Consider the following 27,612-nt stretch of genomic DNA (forward strand, 5'->3'; position numbering starts at 1 on the left):
AAAAAAAATCCTTTTTATAAGAAAAAAATTAAAAAATTTCGTTTTTTTTTTTAAAAAAAAAAAATTGAAAATTTTCATTTTTATTTTATTTTTATTTTATAACTTTTTTAGATAAAGACTTCTGTTTTAAAAAAAAATAAAATTTTCGTTTTCTAAAACAGAATAAAAAAAACATCGTTTTTTTTTTAAATAAAAATTTCCGTTTAAAAAAAAATTAAAATTTTCGTTATAAAAAAAAAAAAAATTAAAATTTTCATTTAATTTCTATTATTATTATTTTTCGAATTTATAAGGGCATTTTTGTCTTATTGAGAAATATATAGGTGCATTTTTATGTTTTTGCTAGCCTTAAGGGGACATTAATAATGTTTTTTGTAATTTATGAAAAACATTATCAATTGAGTAGTAGTTTGAAGGGTATACGGATTTTACCCAAAATAATTAAAAACAAAAAACCGAGATAAATGTTCTACCTCTCAAATGGAAAATAAATAACCATAACATATATCCCCATGATGAACAGCTACTTAGAAGGCAATGAAATGGGCATCATTGACCACAATTTAAGGATCCGAAAACCCATCCCACACCACAAATCTGTACCGAACATAACTAAATCTTCTCTTTCTCTCTCTCTCTCTGCGTAATGGCACTCTCCCAATATTCCTAGTTCATCAACGTCCATTAATGGGTGAGCCACAGCAGAAGACCGTTACAGAGTCCCCAGGTAAATCCCCAGCAAGGCCTTCGCCGCCGCCAACGCCCGGCCGGCTGCCGGTATCGCTTGTCCAACCATCCCAAAAGAAGAAACACAGAACCAAAGTACTGAGACTATTTCGCAACGTATTCCGATCGTTCCCCATCATAACGCCAGTATGCAAGACGGGGCACCTCCCGCTCGGCATACCGGACGGCCATCGCAGCACTTCCGGCACCCGGGTCACCGTCACCATGTTCGGTTACCGGAAAGGACGCGTAAGCCTGTCCATGCAAGAAAACCCGAGGTGTCTGCCCACGTTGGTGGTCGAGCTTGCCATGCAGACGAATGTGCTGCAGAAGGAGATGAGCTCCGGGATGGTCAGAATCGCTCTTGAGTGCGAGAAGAGACCGGAAAAGGACAAGACGAGGTTGTTGGAGGAGGTTTTGTGGACGATGTATTGCAATGGGAAAAAGACCGGGTATGGGTTGAAGAGGGAGGCTACAGATGAGGATTTGAATGTGATGGAACTCCTCAGGCCGGTTTCAATGGGTGCCGGCGTTCTCCCAGGGAGCTCTGGGGTTGATGGGCCGGACGGTGAGTTAGCCTACATACGGGCCCATTTCGAACGGGTCGTCGGCTCGAGAGACTCCGAGACACTGTACATGTTGAGCCCGGAAGGGAACACTGGGCCTGAGCTCAGTATTTTCTTCGTAAGGATTTGATGAAAATTCAATTCACAACAATTATTTCTTCGGATTTTTAGTAATTTGAGCAGGTATATGATTTACTTGGCCGAGTCTTGTATTGTGGATGCCAATCTGATCGTTATACATGTGAATTAGGGCACCGGGAAGCTGACCTGATTATTTATTCGAATCATGAATATAGTTTCTTGATGGAAAATAATAGTTCTAATATTGTAGGTCTTAGTACTCTTGAAATTAAGAACAAGTGAAAATCTCCAGAAGCTTGTTAACATTGAGTATTACTCTTTAATAAATTAATAATGTTCAAATGTGTTGGTAGCTGAATTGCTCTTTGATCTCTGCGTTACTGTCTCTTATTTGTTTTTGTTTTTGATTTCTTGAGAGTTTTCCAACAGATTTTTTTTTTTTGTCAATTTGGACCGTATAATTTCATCAAACCGCCTAACATTTGTCATGTGTCCCACTTAATATAAAATAATAAAATATTATTTAATTTTTAAAAAATAATAATAAATAATTAAAAAATATGGGGTGGTTGGTCACCCTATAGGGAGTGGCTTCGGCCATGGGCCACCCCCAACTGGCCCTAGGGGGTGGTTTTGAATTGCTTATTTAAGAGTACGAGAATATAAAAATTGAGCGTTGGTAGGCAAGCGTGTCACAATTATTTTATTTTACATTTATTTTTTTAAAATTAAATATTATTTTATTATTTTATATTGAGTGTGACATGTGGCGAATTTTAGACGGTTTGATGAAATTAGATGGTCCAGATTAACAAAAAATTTGGTGGACAATTTTCCAATTATTGCTGGGCATCTTGATCCAAATGGCCCCCTCCCCCCCCTTTTTGTGGCATCCATTATTTGTGTATCTGTAAGTTTACACTTGAGAGGACTTAAAGAAGATATTTATAAAATTACTCTCTTTTATGTGACTCGAAAACGGAAAAGATCTGCCTATATATTTTCCTAGATGTTTCACTTGATAGTGGAAAAGATAACGTTTGTTGTTGATTTGTATTTTATTTTATCTTAAAAAAACCTATGGGATGATCACAAGGTTTTTAAGGTGGGCCGGAAACACTAAAAAAAAAGGGGAAAAAAAAAGAAAAAAAAAAGAAGCAATTTATTGACATGTAAATAATGACTCTTGCCCCTTTTCAGTCAATGTGAAAAATAAAAGTACAAGAAGTAAAAATTATTTGATTTTTAAAAAATAATATCTACTTAGGATTGCGAGAATCCCTAACATTTTATTTATTTATTTATTTTTTATAATCATAGAATATTTTTGTGGCTTGAATCACACCGCCACATACGTTCTTCATTTGAATCGGAGCCACATCCAATTTTGTTTTAGAAAGGCACAACTTTAGCCAAACTTTTTTCTCATTTTTTATTTTTTTAAAAACAAAATAAATTTTTTATAAAATTATAAGCAATATCATCAAATGTGGTCCTTTTTTTTTTTCTTTTTTTTTTTGATATTTTTTAAAAAATGGTATTTTTTCATAAAAATTATCATTTTTTTTTTAAATGGTCATTATTATGAAGATTTTTTTTTTTAAATACCAAATAAAAAAAGGACCACATAGGATGTTATTGCTTAATAATTTTTTATTTTATTATTATTTTTATTTTATTTTTTAAAAAAGACTACATAAGGGAAAAGTTAGGCCAAAGTTGTGCCTTTATCATTTTTTTTTTTTTTTTTTGAGAAATGCTATAGTGTAATAAAAAGATCATTTTTTGCCTATCAAAGTCTTAGGTGACAAGAGGCCATAGGCCTCACCCGTAGTTACTATGACCCCACCCACTGATGGGCTCCTAGCCTCTTGCCACTTAAGATTTTTATGGGCAAAAATTGTCTTTTTATTGCACTATAGCATATCTCTTTTTCTCCCTTCTCTATTTGCCTAGTCAACAAAAGCCCACCTACTATTTCCTTATTTTGTTTGCCCAGATTCTTCTAGTGTGTTAGAACATTAACAATGAAGTAGCCAAATTTTTATGCAAAATGACTCCTTAAAAGTCACTTTATCTAGTTTAAGTAATGAATTTTTGAACGCCTCCTACATCCGATTAGCTATATTTTTATGTATATCATTTAAATAGTATGTTTTTTACTGTTTATTGATTCTTTCCTTATTTATTTTCTAAAATTCGTATTTCACTCTTTATTTTTTTCAATGTTAATTCGTTTAGCACAATAATTTTTCAACGATTATTATTTTTCAAATAATCATTTTTGTAACTATAATATTTTTGAAACGGTTGTATTTTATAATAATTATATTTTTCAACGGTTATATTTTTCAAATGTCGTATTTGCCAACTGTAAAGTTTTGTTGAGTGTGAGCCTTCGATTGCGAGTGAAATAAGGTCTGCAAGAATCAGCTGGTTTTGAGATATGCCGGTTCGAAGAGATAGTTTCAATACCATCTTTGGTCGAGGATAATGTTTTTGGTGGAGCACAGATGGTGCCATCAACATATTCGAATACATTTCTACCTTTGAGGTGCGGAACAAGTTGCGTTAGCCAATACCTATAGTTATCATGGTCTAATTTGATAGGATTAAAGTGGGAGAAGGTAACAAGTTGTTGGGTTGAAGAAGCCATCAGGAAAAAAATTGCGGAAAGGAAAGGAAAGTGAAAAGCTCTGATACCATGTAAAGTCTTTATATCTGTGTTTGTCACCTTACCTCAAACATGGTATAGGTGTCTATATTTATATAAGTAACTAAATACAATTGTGATAAGAGTTAAACTCTTCAAGATACACAATTGAATTCTACAAAATAACAATTTACACTATCTAGGATGTTATCTTGTATTTGAACTTGTCCTATGGTGATGAGATATATCTTGAGTCTTTGAGTTTTAAATTGTCTTCTTTTACATTATCTAGGATGTTATCTTGTATTTGAACTTGTAATATGATGATGAGATATATCTTGAGTCTTTGAGTTTTGCATTGTCTTCTTATCCATGAGTTGTGTTGTTGAGAGTATATCTCTAATACCAACGGTAAGTATGAAAACCATATTCTCATAGTAATGTCAATCATATTTATGAAATATCTTTTTGTTAAAATTGTGGAAGAATATTTTCTTAATGATCCCTTGAAAAGTGGGAAAAATTTTGGGAAAAAGAGAAAACATGTGAGAGAAACAATAAAAAATAAAATTGCTCACTTGAAAAGTGTTCCTACATGCAGCATTTGTTTTTGGCTAATCCAATCAAATATCTCTTTTTTTTTTTTTTTTTTTTTTTTTTACAAATATGATTAGCTATTTTAGATAAAAATACCATTTAGCTCCTCCATTGTGAATGTTCTTAGAGCACTAACAACATATGCCCTATATGCCATTCTCTTTCTGTTACAGTACTGATATGGATTCAATACTGTAATGGAGAGTAAGCAAGAAAAGAAGAAAAGATGGAGGAGAAAAGAATGGAAATTGAGAAGAAGAAGAGAACTTTTACTGAGCAATTAGTAACTTCGAGGGTTACAACCTCCTAAGCACATTCGAGAGTGCTAATCTCCATGTTCATTAAGAACTACAAACAACCAAGCTACCTTTACAATTGAAGACAGAACTATTTATAGTGCTCTTGTAAACTAACCACCTAACTGAATTACAACTTCATGCTAACCACCTAACTGAATTAACTAATCAGCATGTGAGATTATCTTCATGCATCACCAACACCTGCCAACTCAGCTCCACCAACTTCATGTATGTGACAATACTCCCCCGTTTCAGAACACCTTGCCCACAAGGTGTGGATAGGCCCTTTCAAAGCATAGAACTCTTCCCAAGTTGCATCCTCCTGAGATTGACCTGCCCATCTAACCATAACTTCAGTGATTGCTCTATTATCTTGAGGTCTAGACCTGCGAGCTAGCACCTCCACTTGTTTAAGCTGAATGATACCATCAGCATTTACTGGGGGTAGAGTAGGGACTACAATATTGCTGCTACCTACCTTAGGCTTGAGCTGGGACACATGAAACACAGGGTGAATCCGAGCATTCTGAGGTAAATTTAATTCATAAGCTACCTCTCCCACCTTTCTAATCACTGTAAAGGGACTATAAAACCTAGGAGATAATTTCAAGGCCCTCCAAGTAACCAGAGAACCTTGTCTGTAATGCTGCAATCTAAGATACACTTGCTGACCAACTTCTAAAGTCCTCTCTGACCTTCTCAAGTCAGCATACCTCTTCATTTTTTGCTGAGCATGCTGAAGGTTATGCTGTAGAAGCCCTAGAATTTCCTCTCTAGACTTCATAACCTCATCTACAGCTGCCACCTGAGTTGTGCCTGGCACGTAGGTTAACAACCTAGGAGGGAGCCTGCCATAGACTACTTGAAAAGGTGTCATCTTGATGGACTCTTGCCAACTGGTGTTATACCAGTACTCTGCCCAAGGTAGCCAAGATAACCACTGCTGTGGCCTATCATGAGCAAAACACCTTAAATAGTTCTCCAAGCTTTTGTTTACTATCTCGGTTTGTCCATCAGTTTGTGGATGATAGTTGGTACTCATCTTGAGTGTAGTCCCTGCATTCTAAACAATTCCTTCCAAAATGCACTGGTGAAGGTAGGATCACGATCAGAGACAATAGATGTAGGCATACCATGAAGTCTGATTATATTACTTACAAAGAGTTGAGCAATCTTTGAAGCAGTATATGGATGAGCATACTTGAACAACCGATCCACTATTACCAAAACCATGGAATGTCCATTGGAAAGAGGCAATCCTTCTACAAAATCCATGGTGATATCAGATCAAATCTGAAGTGGAATGGGAAGTGGTTGCAGCAACCCAGTAGGAGAAGTGTTCTCATATTTCATTTTCTGACAAACTTCACAATCCTTAATAAACTGCTTAAGATCCTTCTTCATGCCCTTCCAAAAAAAATCTCTTTTAGCCCTCTGCATTGTTTTCTCATAACCAGAATGGCCTGCAATGGGATCACCATGAACAAAGGATAGAACTTGAGCCTTAATGGTTTGATCATTACCTAAGCACAATCTGTTTTTGTAAAACAACAAACCCCCTGTAAAAATACTTAGTGGTATTCAACTGATTAGTTAACCACTTAGTAATCAATCCCTGCATAAGTAGATCCTCCTTATAATGCATTTTCAACCTATCCACCCAATCCGAGGTAGGGATTGACAAAAGAGCAAGTGAGATCTCTTCTGCCCAACCATCCATCCTAGACAAGGCATCTGCCACCTTATTTTCCACCCCTTTCTTAAATTCCACTGTGAAATCATACCCTAACAGCTTGGAAATCCATTTTTGTTGGAAGGGAGTACCAACCTTTTGCTCCAACAAAAACTTCAAGCTTTGTTGGTCAGTTTTAACAACAAAACTCTGCCCCAACAAATAGGGTCTCCACTTTTGAATAGCAGTTACCAAAGCCAATAATTCCTTTTCATAAGTGGACATGAGAAGAGCCCTTCCCTTCAAAGCTTTACTCAAATAAGCAATAGGCTTACCGCTTTGCATCAAAACTGCACCTATTCCTACCCCACTTGCATCACATTCAATGACAAAAGATTAAGCAAAGTTTGGCAATGCTAAAACAGGAGAATGAGTCACAGTAGTCTTGAGATCCAGAAAAGCACCCTTTGCAGCTTCATCCCAAGAAAATGCATTATTTTTCAACGTAGATGTCAATGGGGCAGCAATTGAACCATACCCTTTAAGGAATTTTCTGTAATATCCAGTCAACCCCAGAAAACCCCTCAAGGCCTTGATGTTAGTTGGAAAGGGCCAATCCACCATGGCCTGAATCTTACCTGGATCAGCTTTAACACCCTGTTGAGAAACAATGTACCACAAATAATCCACCTCATCACACCCAAATCTGCATTTAGATCTCTTAGCAAACAACTTATTCTACCTCAGAATATCCAAGGTTTGTTGCTGATGAATTCTATGTGTCTCCACATCTTTACTGAACACCAAAATATCATCAAAGAACACCAAAATAAATTTCCTTAAATGAGGTTTGAACAGATGGTTCATCAAACTCTGGAAAGTTGAAGGAGCATTTGTTAAACCAAAAGGCATAACCAAGAACTCATAATGCCCTTCATGTGTTCTAAAAGCTGTTTTAGGTATATCTTCTTCCACTACCCTAATCTGGTGATAACCAGATATCAAGTCTAGCTTAAAAAATTTTGAAGACCCCCAAAGTTCATCTAAGAGTTCATCTACCACAGGAGTAGGAAACCCATCCTTAACTGTCACTTTGTTGAGGGATCTATAATCCATACACATTCTCCAAGTTCCATCAGCCTTCCTAACAAGCAACACTGGAGATGAAAAGGGACTGGTGCTGCTTCTGATAACTCTAGATTTCAGCAACTGCCTGACTATCTTCTCGATCTCTTCTTTTTGATAAAAAGGATACTTGTAGGGTCTTACTGACACTGGCTGAACTCCTTGCAGTAAAGGAATGGCATGATCATGAGCCCTGCTGGGAGGTAAACCAGTAGGTTCTTGGAATACATCTTCAAATTGCTCAAGTATATCATCAAACAGTCCTTTTTTTTCCACTTCAACCTTCCTCCCTTCATGATCTTCTTATTCTGTCTGCACTGCATTATTAATAAGCTGTAACATGACACCTTTGCTTCCCTTCTGAAGCCCTTGCAATGACTTCCCATCCTCCAAACTCAATTGAGGACCCTGCTGCAGCCCATGTAACACATACTTCTTATTACCAAATTGAAACTCCATGACTAACTGATCAAAATCCCACAAGATGGGACCTAACAACCTTAACCATTGTATCACCAACACAATGTCACAACCAGCTAAAGGCAAAATGTACAAGTTCATTTGAAAAAAATTCCCTTGCACCATAAGTTTAAGGTTCGGACTCCTTCCTGGGCTGCTAATCACCTGACCATTTGCAATTCTCACCTTAATAGAATCATCACTAGCACTTACAATGCCCAACATATTAGCTAGTTGAGCATCAACAAAATTATGAGTACTACCAGAATCTATAAGAATGACTACTTGCTGATTTTTTAAAACTCCAATAACCCTCATAGTTTTCAGATTAGGAGTACCTGTAATGGCATTCAAAGAAATTTCTGGCTCTTCATCTAAAAAAATTGTCCTGGATCCTCCTCCTCTTTATCACCCACATCATCCCCAGCAACTACTTTCTGTTCTATAACCTCTTCAATCATAAACAACTTAGGTACAGCACACATATGCCCTCTCCTCCATTTGGCATCACAAGAGTAACGTAAACCCTTTTTTATCCTATCATCCATCTGAACTGGAGATATTTTCTGTACTGGAACTAGTGCTTTAGGAACATCATTAACAATTCCTCTAGCCTGATTAATTCCTCCAACACCCCCATGAATCTGTCTAGGAGAATTGGAAACTGGATTCTATTTCCATACAAATTACTCCCTTTAGAAAAACCAGTATTGCCATCATTCCCTCCCTCCTTGATTCTTCCAAAAATATTTCCTTGACCTACTGTTAGTTACCATACACTCCTCTCGAGGTTTTGCTAAAGCATAAGCATCATTCAAGGTCCTAGGATTAAACATCCTCACAGGAAGTCTAATGTCATCCCTCAAACCCCCCTAAAAACATGCTCAATTTATGAGAATCAATCAACAATAAGACTCTATTAGCTAACACTTCAAACTGGGTTTTATATTCATCTAAAGAACCAACTTGTTTAAGTTTAGATAGGGTCTCCCATATGCACCCTTACCGAATCTAACTTGAATAGCCACCAAAAAATCATTCCAACTAGACAGATTATGAGTATTACGCAAAGCTTGAAACCAAGATAAAGCTTTACCTTTTATATGGAATGAAGTAATTCTCAATTTCTGCCCTTCTTGAACATGATAGAAATCAAAGAATTGCTTTGCCCTATAACACCAAGAATCTAGATCCTCACCATTAAAAGTAGGAAACTCCGGCCTAAAAGCCTTTGTAAAAATCCCATCATTGGTTGTTGACTCCTCTGCAAACTGTCTTTCCCACTGGCTTGCAGCAACATGACCCTGAACTTGCTCAACTTCGTCCACACTCTGCTGCATAGGATGTTTTTGCTTGGTCATCATTCCCATCATGGCCTTCATTGCTGCCTTATTTTCGGCAGAGTCCAAAATCAACTGATTTATAGTTGATTTAATTTCAATATTAGAATCCTAAAGACTCTTCATGGCTGACTGCAACACCACACACTCAGTTTGGACTGCTTTTAACTAGGGGTGGGCAGATTACCGATTACCGACTTTAACCGAACTGATATTAATCGTAACCGATAGTTATCGATCAGTAATTGGTTAAAAATTTTATACCGATAAGCTTATCGGTCGGTTAAAATTTTTTTATCGAAAAACCGATATGACCGATAAGCTATTTTAATTTTTAATTTTTTAGAATTTTATATTTGTTATTGTAGTGGATCAATAAAAAAATTAAAAAAAAAAAAAAAAAAAAAGCTTCAATAAGGTATTTTAGCAAAAAATATACTCTAAAATAACTAATTTTTAATAAGCTATTTTAGGCTTTAGTTCAACAAAACGTATTTGGACCTCTAAAACAATTAATTTTTGGCCCAATTGGCAATCAGTAAAAGCCCAATAAAAAGCCTACAAAAGTCCAAACCGATTTAACCGACCGATTAACCGACCAGTTAACCGATTACCGATATGACCGATAATTTTCGGTTAATACTTCTTATCGGTCGGTAATCGGTTAGGATTTGGTTAACCAATAGCATATTGGTTAACCGACCGATAAGCTCATTAACCGGTCCTAACCGACCGATACCCAGCCCTACTTTTAACTGCCGGCCTTGTTCCCACTGTACTGTTTCTTTTGCCATTGCTGACCTTGTTTTCATACAAACCAAAGAAAAAAATCAGAATATCTCAAATGGATCAAGGGCTTTGATACCACTTGTTACAGTGCTGATATGGATTCAATACTGTAATGGAGAGTAAGCAAGAAAAGAATAAAAGATGAAAGAGAAAAGAATGGAAATTGAGAAGAAGAAGAGAACTTTTATTGAGCAATCAGTAACTTCGAGGGTTACAACCTCCTAAGCACATTCGAGAGTGCCAATCTCCATGTTCATTAAGAACTACAAACAACCAAGCTACCTTTACAATTGAAGAGAGAACTATTTATAGTGCTCTTGTAAGCTAACCACCGAACTGAATTACAACTTCATGCTAACCACCTAACTGAATTAACTAATCAGCACGTGGGATTATCTTCATGCATCACCAACACCTACCTACTCAGCCTGCCAACTCAGCTCCACCAACTTCATGCATGTGACAATTTCCTATGTTTGGGGAAAATTTCAAAAACATACTCATATCAGATTCCCTACATTTAACCATCCCTCAAGTGTTACAATAGTGTTTCCCAATGTGTAGGGAACCAAAAGTGGTTCCCTATACATTATTTTAATATAAACATTTCTTTTTCCTCTCCCCTCTTTCATCTTTTTTTCTATAATTGGGGATTGTGTTGGGATTTTGTGAAAAATGCGAGGGTAGGTAGGGAACTTGTATTTTGTAAAGAAATAATATTTTAATGGCATAGGAAAATGTAAATGAATATATTGTGAAATATATTTTCATAGGGAGGTAAAAAGTAGTTTTATACCTTAAACTTAGGAAAAGTCAAAGGAAATCTGCTACTAGTGCTATTATGGGCTTCTAGCCATTTCTCCACTCCTTAAGTCAAAAAAAAAAAAAAGGTCCCACAAACTCCTCTACGGTCTCTCTCTCTCCCTCTCGCTCCTCTCTCTTGAGTATTTCTCGTCCATAGCCTCATTACAAAAATTTAAGAGTTAAGTGCCGCACAGCTGAGGGGGAGGGGCCCTCCTCTCTTTCCCCCTCTCTTTCCTTGATCTATTCCCCCATCCCTTCCCCATTTTCCTTCCCTCCCTCTCTTCCCCAATCTGTGTTTCTTTTCTTTTTTGTGTTTGTTTTTGGATTTCGCTTTCTTTTCCCTCTTGTTGTTCTTTGTTTGCTTGTTTATTTTTTCTTGCTAGGTGTTTGTTTGGGCACACTTTGTGGGTGCCGCTCATGGGGGATTCACTCAAACTTCCCCCCAATTCTTTGAATGCGCCGCCGATCTTCTCCGCGCCAGCTTTACCGTTTACTGTCTTTTGCTGGGTCTTTTCACGCGTCCCCATCGCGATGTGCTTCCAACGCCATCTACGCATCGGTTTCCAGCAAGCACGCGATCGGGTTTTCTTCCGGCTGCTGTCATCCGCCTAGTGTGCTCCTATTTTTAAATTTTTAGTTGTATTGCTTTGATTTTCCCTGTATTTTCTTGTTTTTCTTGCTGCTTGTAATAAGGCCATGTCCTCTCTCTTGATCTACTCGCTTGTTATTTTGGTCCAGACCCTTAGGGTTGTGGATGTGAACGATATCCTGGCTTTCGGGTTCAGGAGGATATGTGTCGGCATGGGGTCCTTTTGATCCAGGGTCGAGGAATAAGAGCTACCTATGCATTAGTTTGTGTCTGCCTAGCGCAGATCTGTAATTCTAACTGAATATTAGTTATAGGTCAGCGGATGTTTGGCGTCTTTGATGTGTAATATTTTAGTTACGACTTTGATCTTTTAGCTTCGGCTAGGATCTTTCAGAACGTTATATTCTGTGATTGTAAGAGTTTTAATGCTCTTGATTCCTCTATTAATGAGATAAGAATGATTTTCCTTCAAAAAAATTTAAGAGTTTAATGACTGCCAAATAGTAACGTTTTTTGGCCACAAAACGTCATTAATTGGTTAATGACGTAGCTTTAGTGACCTTCTCAAAATGGCAAAACGTGCAGAGACTAGAAAACCATTTTGTGCCCTTTTTACTATTCACATGTCACCCCAATGTGTGAACAGTAAAAAAAGTAGCTAAATTGGGTAATTTTGAAAATTTTTTTTCCTCCACATATTTATTTTTGAAATTTGTTTTTGGTGTTTTACCCAAATTCTGGAGTTGCATCACCTGATAATTAATTACATCTAATCATAGGTCCAGTATCAAGTACATTACACCTTCAAATATATCTATTATCACAACGTATATCAATTGTGTGCAACTTCAAATATATCAATTGCTACTTTAAAATCAAATGAATACCCTAAAAACAAAAACATTTCAAAAATGTTATAATCACATCGTATTTAACCTTCACTTGGCCTTAACAAAATAAAATTGGCTGGAAATAAATACAAGGACTATATGTATAGCTAGCATTGCATATTCACGAACTCTAAAATCTAATAATAATTAAAAAAAAAAAATAAATAAATAAATATGGCTGCATATATAAAAAAAGAGAAAAATATAAAAAAGCCCCCCAAACTATTAGCTATTTTCGATTTAGCTTCATGATGTTCCAAAAGTCATAAAGTAGCCCTCCAAACTATCAAACTTTTGCATTTTGGTCACTCCGTTAGTCAAAACCCTCAGTTTGGATGAAAACTACAAAACGACGTCGTTTGGTTACGGGTAAGTTACTATAATGCCCTTGTATGATTTTTTTTTTTAAAAAAAACAAGAAGTTAAACGTCGTCGTTTTGCTATGAGCTCATTGAGCTTGAATTGGGATTGCCGGAGAGGAGAACCTCCGACAAAATGACAAACATGATATTTATTAATTGCTTGCAGAAAAATCAATGCGGAAGAAAGAAATCAAACGAGTCTCTCTCCACTTTCATCTTTTGATTTGCTCTCCATTTATGGGTTTCCACCTGCAAGCTTGTGTTTTTGCTTATGAGAAAAGAAATCAAAGCAAGTCTCTCTCTTCTTTTCACGGTTTCACCTTCTGGGTTTCTCTCTTCATTTTTGGGTTTCTGATGAAATTATATCGGTCATTTAGAACCGCATGTACTAATCATTGAATGAGAAAATCTTGGTATTTGACCAATTTTATCAGACAAAAATGATACTTGTAGTTCAATGGGTATTTCAAAATTTAAGCAAAAGGCCATGAAGGCAGGAATCAACTATATGTTCGACCATTACAAAAAGCCAAACCAAAACAACCCATCAACTTATATTCCAATATCTCCCCTCCCGGGACGCTAGATTGAATCAACAGGGTCGTTAGGGGTGCCATGAGCAAAGAATTTCGACGGAAAACAGAGAGAGCAGAGGAAATACAGAGCAAAACCGTTTGAGAAAATTTTACTTTTTTTTTTTGTGGAAGACAATGACCCCTTAACAGATTTTATATAGGAGCAAACGGCAGTGACCCAGGCGGGTTTGGCCAGACACAGCCGTGGGTCACTGACCCAGGCGGGGCAGCTGGTGACCGACGGCTGGGTCTGGCCAAACCCGCCTGGGTCACCAGCGGTAGCTAAGGAGTTTACAGCGATGAAGAATAAAGGGATGATGAGCGATGATTTTAATCAGAGTGGACAAGGTAGAAAAAAGGTTTCCGGCGATGATTTTAACCCAGTGATGATTTCCGACGATGAAGAAGAAAGGGAGAAGAAAGCTTTGGATCTTTAGCATTTCTCATTATCATCACCTCCTTCTTCTCCTGTTATCTATTATTATCTCATTATCTCTTTTTTTTTAAAAAAAAAAAAAAACAAGAAGTAAGACGGCGCCGTTTTGCTTCTTGCTTTAAAAAAAAAAAAAAAAAAAAAAAAAAATTCACACAAGGGCATTTTCATAACTTAACCCTAATAAAACAGCGTCGTTTCGTGTTTTCCGTCCAGACTAACGGTTTTGACTAACGGAGTGGCCAAAATGCAAAAGTTTGGTAGTTTTGGGGGCTACTTTATGACTTTTAGAACATCAGGGGGCTAAATCGAAAACGGCTAATACTTTTGGGGGACTTTTTTATATTTTTTCTATAAATAAATAAGTATATATATATATATATGCACCTGTTTGCCGAAGAGAGGAGTTGCTGGCCAGAGAGAGAGAGAGTGATGACAGTTGAGAGTGGCGAAGAGAGAGAGATTGGCGGCATAGAGAGTGATTGGAGGGAGAGTTGTTCAAGAGGAAGAAGAGAGGGAGGAAGGGGGGTTGCAGGGGTGCATGTCTCGTGCACGTACCCCCTGTGCAACCCCAGGGGTGACATGTGGCACTGTCCACATGTCGTGGGCCACTTGGCGCATGGCACGCACAGAGTGACGTGCCGCTAACTTTAAGTTGGCGCCGTGTCAATAGTGCCACGTCGTCAATGTTTGATGATGTGGCACTGTTGAAATGACGTCGTCCGTATGGGGGCATCGTTCACTGTTAAAACGACACCTGTTAGAGAGGTGTCGTTTTACTTAGAAAATGTCACTTTTTTGTAATGTTTTCAAAAATATGATACTGTTCACACGTCACTAAATATGAGTTTTTATTTATTTATTTATTTTTTGATAATGCCTCGACAATTTCCATCTCCCATGGCTTATCATCTTTTTTCAAGCATTCAAAAACACGTTTAAGCTATTGAAACGACCATCATTTCTTTTCTTTTCCTTTTAATTTTTAATTTTTGGTTTTTAGTTTTTTTTTATTTATTATTATTATTATTAACCTTGGAGAACATGACAACTAAATGGAATTTTTTTTTTTTTTTGTAAGAACTAAATGGAAATTTGAGAAGGCCGAACATGTTACCTTTTTGGAGGGTTTTTGTGTCTTTCCATCCCCTCTATAATGCAGAGAAGCTCCGAGAATCGTACAGGTTATTATTATTATTTTTTTTATTTATTTACTCTTTGTGCAATTAATAATATATAAGAAAAATAAGGGTCTGTTTGGTAAGGGTTTTTTTTTTGTTAAGTGAAAAAGTAAGAATATTTTTTTGAAAAAAAATAAAAAAGTAAGAATGTTTAGTATAAAAAAATAAAATTTTTTGTTTTGTAGTTATTTTTTATTTGAATAGTAATAAAAAATGATTGATGTGATGTAAAAAATAAAAAAATATTAAAAAAAAAAATGAAAAAAGTGAGATGAATAGTTTTGAAATGAAATGGTTTACCAAACGCACCAGTAAGCCATGGTCGTGTTTGCGGTACTCTTCCAGGGCCTCCCTCAATCCCCCAAAAAAAAAACTTTTTATCTCAAAATTAATCACAACATCTCTACTTTTTATACCACATCAATCATTTTTATTATTATTATTTAAATAAAAAAAATCATTACAAAACAAATTTTTTACATTTTTTCATATAAAATATATTTTTTCACTTTTCCCCACAAAACATTTTCACTAAAACCATTTAAACACTTATTCCCCAAAAAAGATTACAGTACTGGTATTTTTCAAACAACCCAATCTCACACTCTTTTTTCTTTTCGATATTCAAAAATTTTAAATTCAGTTTAGTAGAATAGAAAAAAAAAAAATTGCAAACCTAAACGATCCCTTCACTCTTTACCGCTCTGAAGGGTTAAAGACAGTAATGCCTATAGATTTTCTAAGATCACAGATTCACAGAAAAAGGAGGAAGGCTAAAATAGTAATTTTATCATCAAACAAAATTTTCACTGTCAACCTTTTTTTTTCCCTTACTTTTTCGTTTGGCTTCTTCCTTTTTTGTTTTTGTTTTTGTTTTTGTTTTTCTTTTTATGACCCTTTTTCTCCTTAACATCATGAAAATCAATCAAAAGAAGACAACAGCCTTGGAATCTGAAGTTTTGGGCCTTTTAACTCTTATTCACAATGTTATCCGCTACCAATCTATATCTTAAATAAAACTTAATATTGTTCAAATTGAGCGGATGAAAATTTGTTTAATTCTATTTATAAAATTATCATATGCTTTTAACATGTGAGAATTATATATATATTTTTTAAATAACATACGAGAAATATATGTTTTCTAATAAAATTTTTTGAACTTTTTTTTTTTTTGTTGACATGTCCATATAAAAAAGAAAAAACGATTCAAACTAATGACATTTTTTTAATTCTTTTACTTTTATTAAAAAATATATATTATTCATATTTAAATAATACATGTCAATTTTATAAATTAAATGAAAAGAAATTCTTGATTTGAAAAAAATCTGTCTTTTTTTTTTTTTTTAGCCGACGTAAAATAATGTATATTTGTGCCGGTTAAAGTAGTACATGCGCGTGCGTCTGCGCTCGACACGTCCGCAATACGCATAAAACTCAAATCAAATCACTTTTCCTACTAAAGCGACAGGTCGGTAAACATATCCCTCCTCACCACATTACTCCAAAGCCAAGAAAAGAACGTTAAGGACCAAAGCAGCCGCCACGTTACCACGTAACTCTGGGACCCACACCGACATCACCACCACCGCCTCATAAACGAGTAAGAGACGTGGATTCATAAACCTCCACGAAGGATCCGAAAGTAATCCTCAAAAACCCCGAGATTCTCGGAATCAGACCCCCATTTCTCACTCCGTGCAGTCTCGGATTCTCTCCATGGCCTCGTCGGCGCGTGCAATACACTGCGAGCTTAGGTCGCAGAAACCCGCTCTCACGAGGGGAGAACCGGCGGTTCCGATTCCGGTTCAGGTTCAGGTTCCGGTTCCGAAAGCCAAGCCGGCCGAATCGGATGGAGCGAAGATCGTGTTGCAGCCTCGGCTGTGTAATCTGAGATCGTACGGCTCGGATCGAGTCGGGGTGATTAGGACGAGAAGGGACGGTGGAGATGGAGGTGGTGACGTGTCGCCGTTCTTTGCGACTCTTTCGGAGTATATAGAGAGCTCGAGGAAGAGCCATGACTTCGAGATCATCTCCGGTCGCCTTGCCATGGTGAGTTTCCGTACGTTCCTTCATAAGGATAAGTTATGATGGATCATGGGCATCGTTGGATTCGTTGACCGTTGCATGGTCAATTGAATCCCAGTAAAGCGCTTTTATAGAGTAGATTTTTTTTTTTTTTTTTTTTTTTTCTTTCAAATTTTAATAATTATTTATAAATTAAACGCTAGATCTTAAATTTGTATATATGAATTTCTAAGAGCCGGTTTGGAATTGCGTTTGAAAAATCGAGTTTTTAAGTAAAAAGAACTTTTAGGCAAAAGTCTTATTTTTAAGTTTTCGACAAAAATGCTTTTTGATCATTTTTAAGCTTTTTAACTATTAAAAGCGTTTTCTATTTTTTTACCAAACGCATATGTAAGTGTTAAAAACACTTTTAAATCTCTCAAACGCAATTTCAAATACACCCTAAACATACTAAACATACTACGTATACACTAAATTTTTATCATATTTGTATCTATTATTTTTAAAATTAAAAAAATAAAGCAGTGGTAGAGAGTCAAAGAAATAGACATAGAAAAACTTTTAAACTAGCGTAGGAAGAGGTTTTAAATTAAAAAAATAGAATTCTTTTTTCTCTTTGTTATTCACACATCATATTAAAAATATTTTTTAGATTGATTTGTTTGGGTCTTTAATAATTTCCTAAAAAAATATATTCTCAATATTGAAAGGATTGATGATAAGTTAGTTGATGTGATAAATGGTATTACGATAAAATTTTAATTATTTAATTAAAAAAGAGTTTTTTATTTTTATTTTTTATTTTTTATTTATAATTGAGAGTTTGTCGTCTGTATAGCACCCAATCTTTGACCGCAGGCGCCAAGAAAATGACCTCCCATCTAGCGCTTAACGGCCATGATTAGGAGTCCACAAAGTCAAATTGGACGTTAAAATATCCGAGAAGACAGGACACTAGCATGGCCCTCCAAATAGATCTTTTGTCACTAAAGATGTTCCTCTAAAAATATGAAGTGACACTTAAAAAGTTATCATTAGATTTATGATTAATTATTATTAAATATCAATTAAATTATGATTTTAAAAATTATTTCATTTTTAGAAGTATATGTGAGTGACTTTTATAATTATTCAAATAGATCAAAGAGTCCTGTAGTTGAAATATTTTAGAACGAGCAATGATGTACACAGGCATTTAAAATTAGTATTGGATTAAATATTTTAGAACAGCTCCCCAAATGGGTTAAGCTTTATGATTGAACTAAACTTGTGTTAAATGAGATTGGGCTTTATTGTTGATTTTGTAATTTGATTAATCTTTTTCAAAGTGATAGTATAATTGTGACTATAGCTTTTTTAGAGTCGTTACAACTCTTTTTAGTTTTAATGAGGGAGTGATTCTTAGTTCCTGCCTTTGTAAAAGGTTTAAGTATATTGTTCCTATTTAGCTAATATGATGCAAAACTCTAGTGGTAAAAGCTAAAATAGCTAAAAGGTGCTTTAATCTATTCTTTACTTGTCATTAGATATTATTTCTAATTGTTTTTATTATATTTTTGCTAACACTTCATCAAAGGAAAAAAATATTAAACAATAATAAAAAAAAAAAAAAAGTAAAAATTTGAAGTGAATATTTATTATTCTGGCGTGCTATACCAAATTGCTATTCATTTTAGCTAGTATGTAGCTATTCTGTAAAAAAAAGGCAATATTAACTTGTCTTCTCATCACCTAAAAATACTCTTAGGTAAGAACTTTAGCTTATGTATTTTTTTAAAATCATTTTTCTCTCGTTTTAAGAAAAAAAAATAGAAAATATGATGAGAAAAAGAAGTAGGTAAAAAAGAAATTGCAAAGACTATAAACATGTGCAACATTTCTGCTATATTTAGAAACATGCATGCATGGTCGTTAATTAATTAATGTTTTCTTTTTGCAGATTATATTTGCAGCAACGGTGACAACGGAGTTGGTGACTGGAAACTCGTTATTCAGAAAGATGGATGTTCAAGGCATTGCTAAAGCGGGTGGGGTGGGTTTGGGGGCCGTTGCTTGCGCTGCCGTCTTTGCATGGTTCTCTAGCGCCCGAAGTAAAGTGGGTCGGATCTTCAGCATCGGCTGTAACACTTTTATCGATTCCCTAATCGATCAGGTCGTCGATGGCTTATTCTATGAAGGTGATCCCGATGATTGGTCTGATGAGATTTGAGACATGATTCATCACCCAGATTGCCATTTTGAAGTTTCTTCTAACACCTAAAGATATCCCAGAAATCGCATTATAAATTGGACTATATTGTAATTATACCTAGAGCTTGCATATAATATATAGATGTTATACTATTAGGTGGCATGTGAATAATGCTAGCTAGAGAGATAATTCTCTTTATGTTCTTTCAAATTAATGTGACTTGGTTTTATAAATCACTAAAAGATCATAACTGAATAATAATTATTTTTAATTCAATTGTAATTTTAAAAGTTACCTTATGTTTGAAAGGACATGAATTAATGTGAGTAGGAAAAACTAAGGGTGCAATATTTGTTAATTAATGGCTTCTGTCCAGTTATTTGGGCTTGTGAAATTAACTATAATCAATCATTACGTGTATTTGCTCAAGATTAATGAATTTGTCTGAATTAATAGCTATTCGGTTCTGTTAGTTGTCTGAATTTCCATGTAAACTTTATCGTTATTTTAACCGTAAACTAATTACCAAAAATTGAAAAAAAAAGAAAAAAGAAAAAAAAGAGAGCCCCAAAAAAAAAACATAAGTCTCTCTATATATGGACATGCCCGAGGATCCATGCCCAGGTGCCCTCCCTGAAACATATGACCGTATGTCTAAAAGAACTTATAAGGTTGTTGGCAACATTTTTTTGGAAAGTTCTTGGCTTGTTGAAAAAAAAAAAGAAGAAATTAACAAACAATTTCAAGTACAAACTACTAACAGATCACTTCAAATTACTTTTACATTTATGTCGCTTCAAAATACTTCTTTTAACTAAAAAATAAAAAACACGCTTCAAAAAGTTTTACTAAACAAACTTACTTATGTCTCTAATGAGAAATGCTAAGTGATCTCATGGTTGTATGTTAATATTATTTAAAAAAAATAAAAAAATTAGTCTTTATTTCTCTCACTTGATTTTTTTAAAAATAATATGTTAAAACATAAAATAATTTTTTACTTTTATGTCACATCAGATTATTTTTTCAAATCATAAAAAAATAAAAAATAAAAACCGCCTAACATATGGATATGGCTCAAGTGTTAAGACAAAAAAACTTGTATCGTAATTTTTCCAACGGCCTAAATTTAATTTCATTATCTCTTTCTCATATAAAACTTAAAATTAAGAAAAAATTTCACTTTAGATAATTGAATTATCAAAGTTTCAAAATCTTTCAATTTAATCTCAAACAATTTAAATTTAATTCAATTGACCCACTCCCATCATATTTTAAACGTTAAGAGTGATAAAATAACATTTATATCCTTGAGATCTGACCAGGACACTATCGAGACCCAGTCAAGACTCCGCCGAGACCCGATCGAGACACTGCCAAGTCTCAGGTGGGATTCAATCGAGACACCACTTAGACACGAAAAATTTAATATATATCTATATATATGATTTTTCGTATACACTAAACATTGAAAAAATGTTTTCTAAGAAATTATTCTTTAGAAAAATATTTTCAACTAAAATTATTTTACGTTAAAACAAATAAAGCCTTGGTATAGGACGAAATCATGCATTTCCCTAAATTTTGTTAAATCCTTGCGTATAGCGTAATACTAGCAACTCTCCTCGTGAAGATGCAGAAAAGAAGAATTAAAATGAGCTTCATGTGACATGCCACGTTATTGGATCTTGTGAGCATTTTCAACCTTGAAACCATAATTTTATGTAAAATGACTTTTTAAAATTTACTTTTATTTTGTTTAGTTAAGTTATTTTTAAATGTCTTTACATCTGATTAGCTATATTTCTGTTTATTCTATTAAAATATTATTAAATGTAAGAAAAATTTTGGGAAAAAGAAAATATGTGAGAGGAAAGATGGAAAAATTTTTAGGAAAAAGAGAACATGCAGAGAAAAAGTAAAAAAAGATTTGAGAAAAAGAGAAAACAGGTGAGCGAAACAATGAAAAATAAAATAGCTCACTTGAAAAATATTGCTACATTTAGGTTTTTTTTTTTAGCTCTTCTAATCAAATATCTATTTTACATTTTTTTTTTGATAATCCAATATAGGAAATTTTTTAAACATGTAAAAAGCTATTTTAGATAAAAGTAACGTTTGCTCTTCAGTATAAATGCTCTCACAGGATATGCTAGTGATGGTACAGTGCCCCCATGCCGCCACCGTTCAACAATAACCGACAGATTTTGGAAAACAATTTTCAATCGATCATGATCTAAAATTTGACCTAGAGAAGATATGACCACTCGATTCCTGCCACGTTGAATACTATGGTGAACGTCAGCACATCTCATTACTTCCACTCGGCTCAACTTTCCCTCCACACTGTCACTCAACTCTATCTCACTCTCTCACATTCATGATCCATGGCTATGGCTAGATATCTCTCGCTCTTGCCCTCGCCTTCCTATCCCAAGCTCTACGGCTACTCTTCGCTCTCTCCAATTCCCAGGGAAACAACTTTCCTCTCATCGGCGTGCTTCAGAACAAAAGCAAGCACGCCCTCATTCGTTTGTTCTGTCCAGAACGGTGCTGTCGTCGCCGTGGGCGAAGATTTACCGCTCGATTACGGGGATTGGTTCCCAAAGCCGGATGCCGGGGATCGGAGAAGAGCAGGCGTGCTGTTCCATCCGACGTCGTTGAGAGGACCTCACGGGATCGGCGATCTCGGAGACGAGGCGTTCCGGTTCGTCGACTGGCTCCATGACGCTGGCTGCTCCGCCTGGCAGGTCCGTTTCTTAACGCTTTGTTTGTGCGTCAAATGGTGCATGATTGAATTTGAGTGGAAAGGATGAAAGCAAAAAATTTTGCATCCAGCTTGCTATCCGAATTTATTCATCTAGTCATTTGTGTGCGAAAATTGATTTTTGTTGGATGTATTTTTCATGTGTGCAGGTTCTTCCTCTTGTTCCTCCGGGAAGGAAGGCGAACGAAGAGGGGTCGCCCTACTCAGGCCAGGTGACACTGATTATTTCAACATTTCATCTCTTCCGCGTTTTCCTTTCCTACTGTTTTTGTTTTCTTTTGATGTGTGGGGAGGGGGTGTTGAGAAAATTGAATGCATCGTGCAATGGATGAATGAAATGTACATTGTAAATACATCAAAGAAAAAGAAATGTGCATTTGAAAGAAAAGCTTCTTGGAAGTCATCCCTTATAGTTATTATAGCATACTTAGGAATGGCTTCACACATATTATCAGATATTTATTGTTATTATGTGTTGCGATATGCCAGCCTTATCAGCTTCTAAAATTTTCCAAAACTGTCTTACCATTTGTCCACTCTATGTGCCTTCGTATTGTGGTTGTTACTTGTTAATTTTTGTTTCTGAAACTCGGAAACACTATTTTCATAGTGGCCAAACTTCAGGATGCCGTGTTTTGATTTTTCAGATGAATCAATAAGCAATGGAATGAGCTTGTATTATATTGATAATTTAGAAAAAATTGATAAATGGAAAATTATGATCTACTAGTTGAGTTTATTGTGGCTTTTTAGATTTCCTTCTTGTATTCCGCTCAGTGGTTGGTTTTAGATCCTGTATATGACATGAGTACATTCATACTATTATCATAACAATTGCGCTATCGATCTTATTTCAATCCCAGTTTATGCACATTAGCATACCTACACCACTTAGCTCATAGTTCCTCTGGTGTTTCGATTGTGTCATGTAATTTTGGCAATTGTCCTTGACATGATTACTTTTAGGATGCAAATTGTGGTAATACTCTCTTGATATCTCTCGAAGAACTTGTTAAGGATGGTCTGTTGATGAAGGAGGAGCTACCAAAACCAGTGTGAGGACTTTTAATTTATGAGTGGATGATGATATTAAGCTATAGTTCTTCATCTATGTGTCTATTTTATTAATCTTTCGTTGTTCATGCAGTGATACCGACCGTGTGAACTTCTCAACTGTTGCTGACCTGAAAGATCCTTTGATAGCTAAGGTACACTACCTAAAGCAACATCGGTGCTAATTTTCTTTTATTTTGGCATGTAGGTTAAAAATCATTTTAAGTTAGTGGCTTAAACCTTGTTAGAAAGAAAGGGACAAGTCGTCCCTATGAGTTGTCCTATGGTGAGATGTCCATATGAGGTGTCTCCTATGAGCTGTCCTATGGTGAGGTGTCACTTGCTGAAGTTATCCATGGTAATGATCTTACCATGAAGAAGAAGATGGTCCACGGATTCTCCATTCCTCTTACACATGCAGCATTTGTGCCACTTGCTGAAGTTATCCATGGTAAGGATCTTGCCTAGAGCTGCTGACCAAGCGAAAAAGGCTGCCCCAAAAGAGGGCCTTAGTTCACCAAATACTCTTTCAAGGGAAGCGACAACCTTCACTACAAACCAAGAACAATAGAAGGATCTAACCTTAAACAACCTTCTTTTGCTGAGAATATTCAAGAGAGAAAATTTGATTTTCATGAAGCTAACGCGTCATGACACGTCTTGGCAGCCAATCAAGGGGTTATATTTTGTTCAATCTCATGACGTTTGATAATGAAAATGTTTCTCTCTATATTTTGAATATTATACAAGGACAAAAGAATGTTATGTTATTAAATATTCTGACATTCCAATAACAAATATGGTTGAATAACTTGAAATTGAAAAGATTTGATTGCTTCTATTTGGTGGGGGCCTTAGACATTTAAAAAGTAATTCAACATGCAGATTAATTTTTTGGAATGTGACATCATTGGTGAGAATATTTCGAAATTTTATTTTGAAATTAAATTATTATGAAAAAGTCCGCGCATAGCGCCAGTTATAGGCTAATTAAACATAAAATTGAAAATTAAGTACAAGAGAGAGGGTGGTTAACCTTGAGTCTTCCTAGCAGTTCTACTAGGATTTGTACCTAGAAGTGTCCATGTTGTCTAGCCTTTAGTGGAATTTTTTTTTTTTTCACTAATGGTTGCAAAGAAAAAAATAAATGTCTGCATCCTTGGGTCCTCTCTTTATGTGTACCTGTGTGTTAACTTAAAAAAGGTAACACAAGAAACAGAAAGGAAAGATAAAAATCACTGGTTCCATGAATGTTTGTTTGTAAATTTGCCTCTTAAAATACTTTGAATGCTGCATAACTCTTTGTTTCCATAGTATTCTCCTTTTATTTTTACACCAAAATGCTTCTTAATTTTGTCTTTTCTTAGGCTGCAGAGAGGCTCATTTTGAGTGAAGGAGAACTTAAAGGAGAACTTGAGGCCTTCCGTAGAGACCCTGATATATCCAGTGAGATTGCCTTGCTCTTTTTATTTTTGTTAATCATATCATGCACGTGGTTCTCTAGTATGTTTAAGCCCATCTGCATCTTATATTGATATCTGTGATTCTGGGTCTTATGAATACAAAGATTCAGGCAGCAAACTGATTTTCTTATCACATGTTATCTCATCTTTAGAATTAATAGTTTGAGTTCAACTTAACTATAAACCAGGACTAGCATTGTAATCTATGAAAGGTTCAAATGTCTGGCAAGGCCAACTAAAATAGCCCCTTTTTTTTGGGCGGGTGTGTTTGGGGAGGGTTATTTTTATGTTAGGTTGTGTATTTTACATGCAATTTCTAGATCTCATGCGATGACTTCTTCTCAATTTCCTTGTATTAAAATCAATAAACCATTTGTAAATATTCTAAAATTTAGGTTCAGGCGAGTAACTAAATTACAGGTGGAAATTTTCTTACCATAATGTAATTGGTCTCATTCAGGTAGAGTTTCACATCAAATGGGATTTTAGTTTTAATGACATTAATGTTATGTTCGCAGAACAGATTAGGGCACTGTATAGAAAAGTATAATTACTACAATTGTAGACAATGGTGCTATAATGCCAAGACAATTTATTTTGTCTTTGCATAAATTTTGATAATCTCGTTGATTATATGCTGTGTTAGTAGCTGGTTCAATGGCTTCTTAAGGTTTGAAGCCAGATTAATTTTGTTTCTGTAAATGGCTGGCTTTAGTTACCTGTTTAAATTGTTCGGGTTGTGAAAATGCTTGTTGCCTTCAAAGTTGAACATGAATGGCAGTCTACAAATACGTGCCTCTTTCATGTCATGCATGGATATATATTTATCCATCATGCAACATAGAAGTGCTAAGTAGCCACTGGCCTTTTTTATTTGATTAATTTAGCAGACAGATGAAAGCATTGTGTGCTCCAAAAAAGATAATATCCTAATACTTGTTGAATATACCTCTCTAACTGTCCTTGTTAAAAAGTACCATGTACTAGAAGATCGTGTCCTCTTTTCTTCAATGCACTATAAACAAGCAAACCTGCTGTACTTGGATTAAATTTACATCTAGTGAAGCCTTATTTCTATTGAGGTTGGCAACGCAGAATTCATTCCAAGAAGTGCCTATCTAGAATCATCTTAAAGGGTAACTTTCTTACTTGTTACATGACATACCTGGTTCTTTTTAATTCTGTTGCATTTGCTTCATGATGTTAGTAACTGTAGTTAATAAAAGATGGATCATGGTTACCCATCAAAAAATTAACAGATAATGGACCAGTAGTTTTCCTGTAATTATTTTGCTTGCTGCTTAGTGTTTGGAAGATTTTATCATTTGTTGACTCATGTACTTGGATTTCTTTCAGTGAAAGTACCAATTGCATTCCCCTTTGTAGATAGATTATAGTATCCAGTTGAATTAGACTCTCTTCTGTTCTGTACTTTGTGGACCCTGGTCACTGGATTCCTCTCTTTTTTATTTCTAATTTTTCCCATTTTGGTAGGCTGGCTTGAAGATGCAGCTTATTTTGCTGCCATTGAAGACAGTTTAAATACTTTCAGTTGGTATGAATGGCCTGTAGCTCTAAAGAATCGCCATCTTGCAGAGTTGGAAAACATTTACCAAAGCAAAGAGGATTTTGTAAGATCTAGATGAAGTTTTTGATTATATTATGGGCTTATAGTTTCTCACAGCATCTTCCTTGATGCTAAGAACCCACAGATTACATAATCATGCTTTTACTTGTCCAGATAGATGAATTCATTGCCCAACAGTTCTTATTCCAAAGGCAATGGCAGAAAGTTCACAAGTATGCACAGATGAAGGGAATCAGCATAATAGGCGACATGCCCATTTATGTAGGTTACCACAGTGCAGATGTTTGGGCAAATAAGAAACATTTTTTGCTGGTGAGTAGTTCCTTGGTGAATCATGGGAATTGTTAATATGCTTCCAAAGCATCGTACTCTGGTGCTAGATACTAAGTATTTATTTGTCTGGCAGAACAGGAATGGTTTTCCTCTTCTAGTTAGTGGTGTTCCCCCTGATGCCTTCAGTGAAACTGGTCAGCTGTGGGGCAGGTTTGTACTACACTAGACACTGCCATGCAAACAATTATTTATGTAAATATACATGCTTGTACTTTATTTTTTGAAGATATTTTTCTACATAGATTGAAGGCCAGCGATTTATTTTGCCAGAGGAATAAAGTTCCTAATTTATGGCAATATCTCAACCTTCTGCACTTATGGTTTCTTTATATATTTGCTTTTTGCATACACTTTTAGCTTTACTTTCTTTCCCTTGGATTTTTTTTTTAGTGTGTGTGTGTGGGGAGTAGTTTTACAAGGACTTTGTCATTGATATTGTTAGGAGTTTAATAATAGAGGTATTTTATGATTAAAATACCTTAGGATAATATGTTATCTTTATAGATAACATTAGATTAGAGATTTGCATTTAAATATTATAGATAAGTATTATCATTAGAGTAGTTAGTATAATTTAAATATTAGGGATAAATATTATCCGTAGTTTATTTTAATTAGTCTTTTATTTTATTATGCATTGTAATTGTCTATATAAAGACATCAAGCTCATTAATGAAGGGATCAGAAAATTAATCCCAAACCTTGAGTTTGAAAAGGGTTTTTTAAGTTTCCTCAAAATCTAAAAGGTCTAGGTTTCCTTTGAATCTAAGGTCTAGGTTCCCTCAGAACCTAAAATCTATCCCCGTTACGTATTCACATAACATTTGGTATCAGAGTCGCGATCTTGCTCAATGCCAAATCCAAGCTTGGACCGGCTTGAGCAGCAGCTTGATAACTTGGTAACTATGTGTGAAGGCTGGATGAAGAAGATGGAAGAAAATATTGAGACGATGAAAGCAAATAATGCCAAATTGTATGCATTGACCGCCAAATGCGACAATTGTTCTGCTCATAACAATGATGAGTTCCATTTTTCAGAACAGTC

At 35.2% G+C, this 27,612-nt stretch overlaps 3 protein-coding genes across 3 annotated transcripts in view; all 3 read left to right on the plus strand.

Annotated features, from left to right (window-relative positions):
• Positions 1 to 687: 687 nt before the first annotated feature.
• LOC132164937 (protein MIZU-KUSSEI 1) lies at positions 688 to 1,547 on the plus strand. Its single transcript, XM_059575458.1, has one exon. The coding sequence runs from the start codon at positions 688 to 690 to the stop codon at positions 1,420 to 1,422; it is 735 nt and encodes a 244-aa protein (XP_059431441.1). The 3' UTR covers positions 1,423 to 1,547.
• A 15,160-nt stretch (positions 1,548 to 16,707) lies between these two features.
• On the plus strand, positions 16,708 to 19,515 carry LOC132166032 (stress enhanced protein 2, chloroplastic). The gene is made up of 2 exons (XM_059576773.1): positions 16,708 to 17,196; positions 19,112 to 19,515. The coding sequence occupies exons 1-2, from the start codon at positions 16,864 to 16,866 to the stop codon at positions 19,379 to 19,381; spliced, it is 603 nt and encodes a 200-aa protein (XP_059432756.1). The 5' UTR covers positions 16,708 to 16,863; the 3' UTR covers positions 19,382 to 19,515.
• Positions 19,516 to 21,721: 2,206 nt separating this feature from the next.
• Positions 21,722 to 27,612, plus strand: part of LOC132166378 (4-alpha-glucanotransferase, chloroplastic/amyloplastic) — a gene marked incomplete at its 3' end in the record, with an annotated part of 9,309 nt that continues 3,418 nt past the window's right edge. Inside the window, 8 exon segments of the mRNA XM_059577180.1 lie at positions 21,722 to 22,113; positions 22,280 to 22,342; positions 23,097 to 23,185; positions 23,278 to 23,338; positions 24,551 to 24,629; positions 26,141 to 26,277; positions 26,388 to 26,546; positions 26,641 to 26,717. Of these exon segments, the coding sequence (XP_059433163.1) occupies positions 21,751 to 22,113; positions 22,280 to 22,342; positions 23,097 to 23,185; positions 23,278 to 23,338; positions 24,551 to 24,629; positions 26,141 to 26,277; positions 26,388 to 26,546; positions 26,641 to 26,717 (1,028 nt within the window).

This window comes from Corylus avellana, chromosome ca11 (assembly GCF_901000735.1).
Source record: "Corylus avellana chromosome ca11, CavTom2PMs-1.0".
In the NCBI taxonomy this organism is placed as follows: domain Eukaryota; kingdom Viridiplantae; phylum Streptophyta; class Magnoliopsida; order Fagales; family Betulaceae; genus Corylus; species Corylus avellana.

Bases quoted from the DNA above. Each gene is read 5' to 3' on its own strand.
- LOC132164937 (XM_059575458.1), top strand. From the start codon at position 688: ATGGGTGAGCCACAGCAGAAGACCGTTACAGAGTCCCCAGGTAAATCC.
- LOC132166032 (XM_059576773.1), top strand. From the start codon at position 16,864: ATGGCCTCGTCGGCGCGTGCAATACACTGCGAGCTTAGGTCGCAGAAA. The intron at 17,197-19,111 runs GTGAGTTTCCGT...TTCTTTTTGCAG, and splicing joins TCTCCGGTCGCCTTGCCATG to ATTATATTTGCAGCAACGGT.